At 49.7% G+C, this 9349-nt stretch overlaps 1 protein-coding gene across 1 annotated transcript; it reads right to left on the bottom strand.

Annotated features, from left to right (window-relative positions):
* Positions 1 to 750: 750 nt before the first annotated feature.
* LOC309400652 (uncharacterized protein) lies at positions 751 to 9042 on the bottom strand. Its single transcript, XM_081969225.1, has 3 exons — positions 8832 to 9042; positions 6650 to 6782; positions 751 to 4691 (listed from the first exon to the last, which is right to left on the bottom strand). The coding sequence occupies exons 2-3, from the start codon at positions 6744 to 6746 to the stop codon at positions 1672 to 1674; spliced, it is 3117 nt and encodes a 1038-aa protein (XP_081825351.1). The 5' UTR covers positions 6747 to 6782; positions 8832 to 9042; the 3' UTR covers positions 751 to 1671.
* Between the last annotated feature and the right edge of the window lie 307 nt (positions 9043 to 9349).

Here is a 9349-nt window from a genome sequence, read left to right as displayed (position 1 = left end):
GAAGTTACTTTGCAAAATCGATATGCTTTGGATATTATTTTAGCTGCTAAGGGAGGTGTGTGTGCTTTGATTCATTTTCATTGCTGTATGTATATACATGATAATTCACCTAATATTTCTAAAACAGTGCAAGTTATGGAAGATATGATCAAGAATAATCCGCTCCGGGGGACTGGGTCGGGTGCCGTAGACATATGGGGAGCCATGTGGTCCTGGTTGCCTGATGGGTCCTGGATTCGGAGTATAATTTCCATCGGAATTATGGTGGTTGTAACCCTTGTGCTGCTTTGTTGTTGCATTCAATGTATTCCTTCTTTGCTGTCTGTATGTAGAAATATGTTTTTCAGAAAGGAACAAACAATTATGTATTTGAGCAGCCAAGATGAACTTCTGAAGGTCACAACTTTTGCGACACAACATAAAACAGAAAAGGAGGAGATGTGGGAATAGACTGTCTGTACGTGTTTGTGGATTTTAGCAAGAACATAACAAGACGTGTGGTTTTGGCTAGAAGGAACTGTTGCTCTTGGCTAAGAGGAATAGGGATTCTTTGTATGGTGAAAAAACAACTCCTTATATGTCTCACTCCTTATATGTATCACTATATGTAACCAATCATTTTTGACTGCTTAAAGCTTCCTGTTATGTTCTAATAAAAGAAGGTGTCGGGCGTTGCCCGAGGCTTCTCATCCCAGGACAGCCCTGTGTCCGTGTATTTCATGGGTAGCCGGGAAAATCCCCTCAAATTACCTCTCGTGTCAACCCTACCTCATCTACGCTGACCCTTCACCGTGCCCAACTCTCAGACTCTGGTGTTTATCGGTGCCAGCTTCTTCGTACCTGCCTTCCCACTCGCCAAGTCATTTCTTCACTTGACGCTTTTCTTAAAGTTTCTCACCTGCCAAGACGAAAGCGGGCAACCACCCTTTCTCAGGATTGTGCGGAATGCATCCAGACCACAAAATCAGGCACTCGCACTCGTCAGACATTAATCTACCACACACTGAAGCCAGACAGTACGAAAGACCTAGACTCTTGCACCCGAAACAACACTGTGTATGCCCGCTGCACCACTTCATCAGGAACTCAGTGTTATCACCCGCACGCCCTGGGCCCTGTTTATGCTTCTATTCACATATACGGGTATAAAGGGGGTAATTGGCATCCGAATGCAAAATTTCAAATACCCTCAACTCTCTTTTTGCTTGCCCAACAACGTTCAGGGTATGTTGCTCACAATACCTCCCGGAATCGCCCCTCAAATAACCAAAAGGGCTCAGTTTCTGTTTGTTTTGACGCTTGCACAGCCATAACTAAGGGGCAGGGTGATGGGGCTGTGGGGGTCACCTGTGGCTCCTTTTCATGGGAGCAATCATACTTAACTGTACAAAAATATCTTTTTACTCTTCGCAAGGTGCAATCCACTGGGCACGCTAGTCTTCAAGAGGCTTATAACTATTGGTACACAGGCCCGATTGGAACCATCCAATCTGGCCCTGAGGGTTTTAACTTTACCTTAGGCCCGGCTGCCACCACGTGTTCCACCGGCCACTGTAACACTGTTTGTTTATCAGCCCCTACCACGCACTCCCCTTCAACCCATTATTATGGATTTGGCCTTGGTATTGATGTCACTGGAAAAGACCCTTACGGGTACATTGTGGTACGGGTTCAAACGCACATACTCTCCTCTTCCTCTCTTTCGGTGTTTTGGGAATATGAGGAAGAGATTTCCTCAACCTTAGGAGGGGGAGGACTTCTGAGAGCAGCTTCCACTTCCTGATGTTCCTTGAGGACCTCCATGGTCAAGGTTAAACTTTTGTTCTCCACCATCTCTAATGAGTCAAAGAAATCCTTCATGCTCTCAGTGCTCATTTTCCAGAACATTTCAGCAGCAGCATTATGGATTCCTCCGTATTCTCGGGGAGCAAAGAGGGATGAATGGTTGAATCTGAAGTGCAGAGGGATACCCGACTCATTCTGAGCACATGGCAGATCAGCCTCCTTGAGGGCCTCCAGGACAGGTGGGGTCGCCCCATCCGCAAAGGTGATCAGGAGTTGGACTTTATCCTTCACGTCTTTTCCCAACATGGACAGCATAAGATCAAACATGGGTTTCTGGGCATATGGTGAATGGACAAGGAAGGCCTGAGCCACTAAGCAGATGGCATCCACCTGGTCAATGCCCCCTGGGGTGGAGAAAAACTCTCGGATTTGCTCCTCAACCAGTTTGTCTTGCTCTGCGCCTCTTGGGTCTCCAAATCCTGGAGTGTCAATTATTGTAAGAGAATATGGAATTTGGAAGCCCTTCCGATGGTTCACCACGTAGGCTGTGACTTCAGACGTCCTGCTTCCACTTTCGCTTCTCTGGGTGGTTTCCTGAATGAGTTTGAATCTGAAATTATTTTCCCATTGGACACCCAGGATATAATTGATCATCCCGTTGATCAGAGTGGTTTTCCCACACCCTGATGCTCCCATCACCAGGATCACTTTGTTGGGCACTTCTGGGTTCTCCTTTCCAAGCTGGTACAAGAGAGAAGAGGTGGAGGCATCTGAGGGGACTTTCTCCAGAGGAAGGGCGAACACTAAGGGCTGCCTTTCCTCCACCAGGGAGATTACCTGAATGAAATGGTCAGCTACATTGCCTGCACCTTCTCCCATCAGTGAAGTGAAGACCTCCAACTCCTCGCTGGGGAGACTAAAGGCTCCATTATCACACAAGGCAGACACCCGAATTCTATATGTTGTCTGGGGCTTTAGACCTTTAATGGGGTAAAACTCTGTTTTTCTCCTTGTCCTTATTCTAGTCCATTGGTCCTTCCCAACTCCAGCCTCCACCGTTCTGTATGCCACCTTGTATTCCTTGACCGCAATTCCTGAGGCAACGATGCTGGGACTCATCCAGGCCACAGAGATGACAGAAGATGCCGCAGTGACCATTCTCAATTTCTCAGGAGGGCTGGTGGGAAGGGTCTTTATGGGTGGGCTCAGGTAACTGCTATTACCATGGCCTACAATGCAACAAGCAGCGTACTGGAACTGATAATCTGTGTTTGGAGCTAGATCTTTCAGCAGAAACATCTCCCTGGCATCCATTGTCAACACAAACCTCCACATTTGTTCCCCTGTGATCTTGTACCAAACCCGATAGCTGGAGATTGTAGTCCTCCCATGTTCAGCTGGCTGAAACTTCAGCTGAATGCTGTCGTGTCTCAGTTCACTGATCAGCAAAGGGAGAGGTTTTGAGGGCAACTCAAAGTTCTTGCTGACCAGCTCTCCATCTTCGTAAAGGTATATTGAGGCTCCTGGGTTGTTTGCATCTGGCAGTGAGGCCACAACGTAACAGACTTCCTCATTGAATTGATTGGCACTGAAAAAGTCTTGGATGGATTTGGCAGCTTGGCGAGCATTGCGAGTCCTCTCCTTGTCCTCAAACCAAGCCAGGCCTTTTTTCAACCCAGGGGAGGACCTTGTGGACTTAAGTGATTCTGGCAAGAATTGCTCCTGAAGCCAATCCTGTGAGCTCAACAGAAATGGCTCCTCTTCATGTAAAGAGGTGAATACAAAGGAGACCACATATGCATTCTGGGGGTCCAGAACTATTTCTTCCAGCTTGTTCTGAGATGAGATAACTTCTATATTATTTAAAATAGTCAGATAAGATTTGACAAAGTTCATTTCTCTTTTCTTGGTGTCCAGAAATTCATAGAGTCTTTGGCTGTTGAAGGGTGACTGTTTGACGGACATCAACAGGTCCACCAGGGTCCCTTCCTCCTGCCCTCCTCCCCGAATGTAAGGCAACACTCTGGCCAGCTCTTTCTGGAAAGTCTGCCTGTGTTGCTTTAACAGATCCTTGAACTGCTGGATCTTCCTCTTGATCTCAGGGAAGGTCTCAGCCATGGGATCGTTGGCCAGATCGTTGCTTTGCATCTGGATTTCGTTGAGTTCCTCCAAGATCTTTTCAGCATCAAAGATCCACACAACGTTGATCTCACGGACCATCTTAGCTGCTCTGCTATCCAGCTTGGTCAGAGGGTAGAGCCAAACCCACACAGGCACAGCCTTCTCCCCATCTTTCCCTAACATTTTTGGTAGAGTCTCATAAACTTTCATGGCATCTTGGAAAGTCACTGGATTTTTCTCCAGAGAAAAGTCTCCGTGAAACTTGCATCTGAACTTCAGAGCATTCGCTTTCTCCTCCTCAGTCAGCTGGACCTCTGCTTCTCCTCCAATAGACATTTCCTTTATGAGTGTAGACTTGAGGTTTCCTTCTATATTTTTCACCATCTCCATTGAGGAAACTTCTCGGTCAAAGACGAAGAAGGCCTGGGCTCCGTAGAGGATGGCGGTGACCACGTGGGTGGCTGTGCCCTGCTCAAAGACGGCTGGGTAAGAGATATTCTGGATTCCTCGATGACTCATTGTCAGCTGTTCATACCTGGTGGTGGTTTTGTACTGGACGGTGACTCTGGCCTGTTTCTTGGACTTCTTGGTATCATGAAGATATTCGGCTGACCCTCTTATATCAACCAGCCCCCCGAGGAAACTGGCCTTGAGGGAGGCTGAGATGTTCAGGGCGGAGGCCTTGTCATCTATGCTGTCAGAAGCAATGATTTCAGTGGCCGTCTTGGGTTGAAGGTTGGTGGTCAGATCCTTCTGAAGAGAACTATAGTCCCAAAGGGCGACTCCTGCATGGAACAGAAGGAAACAGGCAGATAAAAGTGAAACCAGACCTCCGAAATACCTGCAACAGGATTGAGAGGATTCAGAGAGGTTGGACAAGTGAGACGTTATTTTCCATAGAGCAGTGATGGCGAACCTTTTCGGTACCGAGTGCCAAAATGGGAGCGTGGCGGCACACATGAGAAACTGGAAGAGCAGCACGTAAGAGAGAGAGAGCACCGGAAAACACAAGCTCAGCTTCCCGGTGGGCGCATGCATGCCGGCCACATGGTCTTCTGGTTTTCCGGTACTCTTCCATTTTCTGGCACTCCCATGCACACGAAGACCAGGTGGTCAGCATGCATGCGCGCGCTGAAACCCAAAAGACCAACGGATGACAGCTGGCATGCCCGGAGAGACCGCTCTTCGTGCCACTTCCCACATGTGTGCCATAGGTTCACCATCACGGCTCTAGATGGCTTCTTCATTTCTTCTCTCTGGCCATCACCAAGGAAGCCTCCTGTATGTTTTGCAAAATACCACAAACTGCAAAGGCTTTTGACTGAGTAGAGGGGAATGGGAATTCCTAGGCACATCTTGATCTCAAGGCAGATTTCTCACTCCCTGGAGAAACTATACTCTGACACTTCTTCTCTGTTTGACTGCTTTTGACTGAGCAGAGAGGAATGGGAATTCCTCAAGAGAGATTTCCCACTCCCGGGGGAAACCACGTTTTTCATCATGTGCATCGTCTCTGTTCAGACCCCCTCAGGAACAGCACCTGCACATCCTTCCCTTCACCACTCTGTGTGAGGTCTGAACTGCTTTTTTACACCATTTTCCAAACCATTTCAGTGACTTTGGTTCAGGAGAGGAAAATTCATCCCGTGATTGGCAGTCAAGGGTGCCTTGCTGTGTGCCTGGCGAAAGGGTGGATATGAATTCACAGGCAGAAGTTCCTACTTGGCTAGCTGCTACCGTGTTTTCCCCAAAATAAGACCCCCCCCTGAAAATAAACCCTAGCGTGATCTTTTGGGGTGGGCTTAACATAAGCCCTACCCCAAAAATAACCCCCCCCAGAACAGCACAGATACCGTTAAATCTGATTGCAGAGGGAGAGTCTGGGGGGTGGGAGACAGGTGATCCGGATTTGCCACACAGCTGCCTGGTTCACGGGAGACTCGTGGGAGGCTTGTGCGGTGACACCGGCAGCAGGCAGAGACGGAGGCATGGGAGGGGGGAAAACAATCCTGATGCCTCACATGGGCGCCTACTCCATGCAGCCACAAGCAAGTCCAGAGACGGTGGGATGGAGTGGATGGTGCGTTGGGATAGCCCACCTCCCCCCTGTGCCTCTGCCGCCTCCTAGCTCCACCACACACTTTTCATCCAGAGGGAGAAGAGGCTTCGTCTGCTTGCAAATGGGACACTAATTGCTCTGTTTCAAAGTGTCCCATTTGCAAGCAGACGAAGCTTCAAGTCTCCCTCATTTCTCCATCCGGGGAAAAAGTGTTTGGGTGCCTATGGAGTTCTTGCGAACGGAGCGTTTTGCCTGGCTCCGTCACTTGGCCTCCCACTCTGGTGCCGCGCTGGTGCCAGAAGTGAGCCAGTGGGCATGTGGATTCCTGCTGCACATGGCTGTCAGTGCTGCCGCAGCAAGGCAGTTGTGCTGTGGAGCCACAGGGCCTCTAAGGTCAGCCAGTGTGCGTGTCGTTCACTTCCACCCCTGCCTCGTCATGGTGGCATTCAAAAAAAGGCAAGACACTCCCTGTAAATAAGCCCTAGTGCTTATTTCAGGACCCAAAATGAAATAAAATGGGGTCTTGTTTTGGGAGAAACACGGTATTAGCAGACCCTGGGCCCAGGAATCCCACTCTGAAGCGTCCCTGGGCTGAGCCTGTGCATTGATGGCAGCTCCAGTCTTCTTCCCGCCAGAGTTTCCCCCAGGAGATGCCCCTCTGCCTTCTTCTCTTCCGGCTCCTACCTGGGATGAGGGCGTCCTTGCGGCAGTCGTACAGCATCCCCAGTTGGAAGGGGCGGCCCAGGGCTGCGGTCTCAATGGGGTCCTCGGCCTGGGCCATGTTCGGCTCTTGCGTGTCACTGAAGCTTCAGGTTCCCTGTAAGAGAGAAGAAACTTCTGGAGGACGCCAGAACTAACCAATGACTCTCTGAGGGGACGCAGGATGTGGGCACAAGCCACCCTCCACCCACTCATGTCGGTTCGGTTTGTCAGGGAATTCTGCAGCCTGTGTCCAAACCGAGTCAGAAAACTCTGATGCGACCTTTACGTTTTATATAAATGAATTTATATTTACAATATACGGCAAACAAGGTGGCCACGAAAGCTGGAGCATCATGAGGTAAATCGTCAGGTAAACCCCAGAACAGCAGACGCAGAAGAAAAAAGGCAGGAAAAAGAGAAACTGGTTCTCTTGCCATTTGTGTACACATTGTGTTGTCTTCAGACGCTGGTATAGCCCTCTTCACTTCAATATCCACATCCTTTAACTATTGTGTCTACCGTGTTAACTCTGAACACAATTCTGACAACGCTATGAGCTCCGCCTCAGCCGTGGAAATGGCAACAGACGTCCATTTGCTCAATTGCCAATCAACTAGTTGTGTGTTTGCACACAGGACAATACAATCCTGACGTTGACTTTCGATCTTGTACAGAGATCATTGAAAAGCGCAGGCAATGCCGTTTCTCTCCCGTATCCAAGCCTGAATTATAATGACTGCTAAAAGGCCCAGATAATCCATTTCCTCCACAAACCTCTGGAGCTGCCACACAGCCACCCTCTCCAGAACTTTCCGCCAAAAGGAAGATGGGTCCATCTTTGGTGTCTCTAGGCAGCAACCCCTCCCATTCCGATTCAGAATAACAGAGCTGGAAGGGACCTCAGAGGTCATCTAGTCCAGCCTCCTGCTGGAGCAGGAGACCCTTACAGAATAATAGAATCACAAAGCTGGAAGGTCCCTTGGAGGTCATCTACTCCAACCCCCTGTTCAAGCAGGAGACCCTTACAGAATCATAAAAGGACATAGTTGGAAGGGACCTCAGAGGTCATCTAGTCCAACCTTCTGTTCAAGCAGGAGACCCTTACAGAATCAGAGAATCACAAAGCTGGAAGGGACCTTGGACGTCCAGTGATGAAGCCCCCACGAGGTCTGGTGGCCAGATGTTCCACTGGTTAATTGTTCTCACTGTTAGGAAGTTTCTCCTTAGTTCCAAGTTCTTTCTCCCTTTGATGAATTCCCACCCATGGTTTGAAACCAACCAAGGAGAGAAGCACCATAGAACCAAGGAGAAAATCCCCGCTTCCTTCCACTCCCCCCCCCCACAGAGGGCTAAGTGTGATCCCTCCAGGAAGACCAAAATTTGGAATTGTGGGCGGGGGAGATGGAATTGAGGAGGATAATGGGTGGGTGGGGGTGGGAAGAAGACGTTGCTTCCCTGATCTCGATTCCTGGTCTCACCTTATTTGGCTGCCAGGAGAGAATTCAGCAGCCTTCAGAAAAGGAGCAACTCCCCTCCCCAAATTACAACACACAAACCCAACAACAACACAGGGGCTTCTGTGCCACACTTGTTGCTAATCCACTTGCTTTTTCTCCCCCCCCCAACCTGAAGTTGCCTTTCCTAACAAGAAAGACGGGATCCTAAATATCTCAGGATCCCCTTCGCAATGTTAGGATCTCAGCTACTAATTTCCCCCCATTGGCCTCCCTCCCCTCCCCCATTGACTTTGCTAACATTAGGATCTCCTCTGTCCCATCCCTCCGTTGGCTTTTCCCAGAGACCACAGGCCTCTTGCTCTCTGCTGCTCCCTGACCCGCTTCCCCCCACAGGCCCAGGAGGAGCTCTGCCCCTACTCCCCCCTCCACCCTGCGGCCCTGTGAAATGCCCACTTGGGGGTCCCGGGAGTCCTGTGGGGTCCCCTCTGGTTGGAGGGATCCGGAATACCGGGGGGCAAGTGGATCTGCCAGTCTCATCAGCTCTTCTGGGTTAACTATCCTAAAAAGTCTCCCCGAAATGGGGACAACTTTTCCTCCCCATCCTTTGAGGTCTTCTTCAGGGTCTGCTGCAGCCTGCGAGGCTTTGGGAAAGGATGGAGGAAGCAGAGGGTCTTCCTCAAAGCAGGAGACCCCGGGAATCCCCTTACCTGCCTGACCCTCTAAAGCTGTCCAGGAGGGAGCAGCTGCAGCCCGCTTCCTCCAAAGGCTGGACCTCCGCTCTGCTTCTCCAGTCCCGGGTTCAAGGCTCAGCCTGGGAATTGTAAGGAAAGCCCCGTCTTCTGCTTTGTCTTCCGGGCGCCCAGAAAACGAAAGTGAAAAGACCAGGGGAAAAACAAACAAAAAAGTTCACTTCCTCTTTTGAAGCGTTGAAGGAAATGTGTTTGAGAAATGAGTTCCACAACCGTCCAGCAGAGGGCAGCAAATACCTCTCTTCCTCCTTTCCCAAAGTCAGCAACTTTAAGACTTGTAGACTTCAACTCCCAGAATTCCCCGGCCAACCATGCTACCTGAGGAATTCTGGGAGTTGATGTATAAAGTTGCCGTGTTTGGAGACCCCCTGCTCTATAGAACTGCTTCTGCTCATTGGGAGTTTGGGCCATGTTCCCCCAGAATCTGCATTCCTGAAATTTAAACCCCCTTTTCCAAGAGGGAGAAGAGTTGGGGG

The sequence above is a fragment of the Natrix helvetica genome (assembly GCF_964273705.1).
Source record: "Natrix helvetica genome assembly, chromosome: W".
NCBI lineage: Eukaryota > Metazoa > Chordata > Lepidosauria > Squamata > Natricidae > Natrix > Natrix helvetica.
The sequence above is the reverse complement of the archived record's forward strand: the minus strand, read 5'-3'. Positions and strand labels throughout refer to the sequence as shown.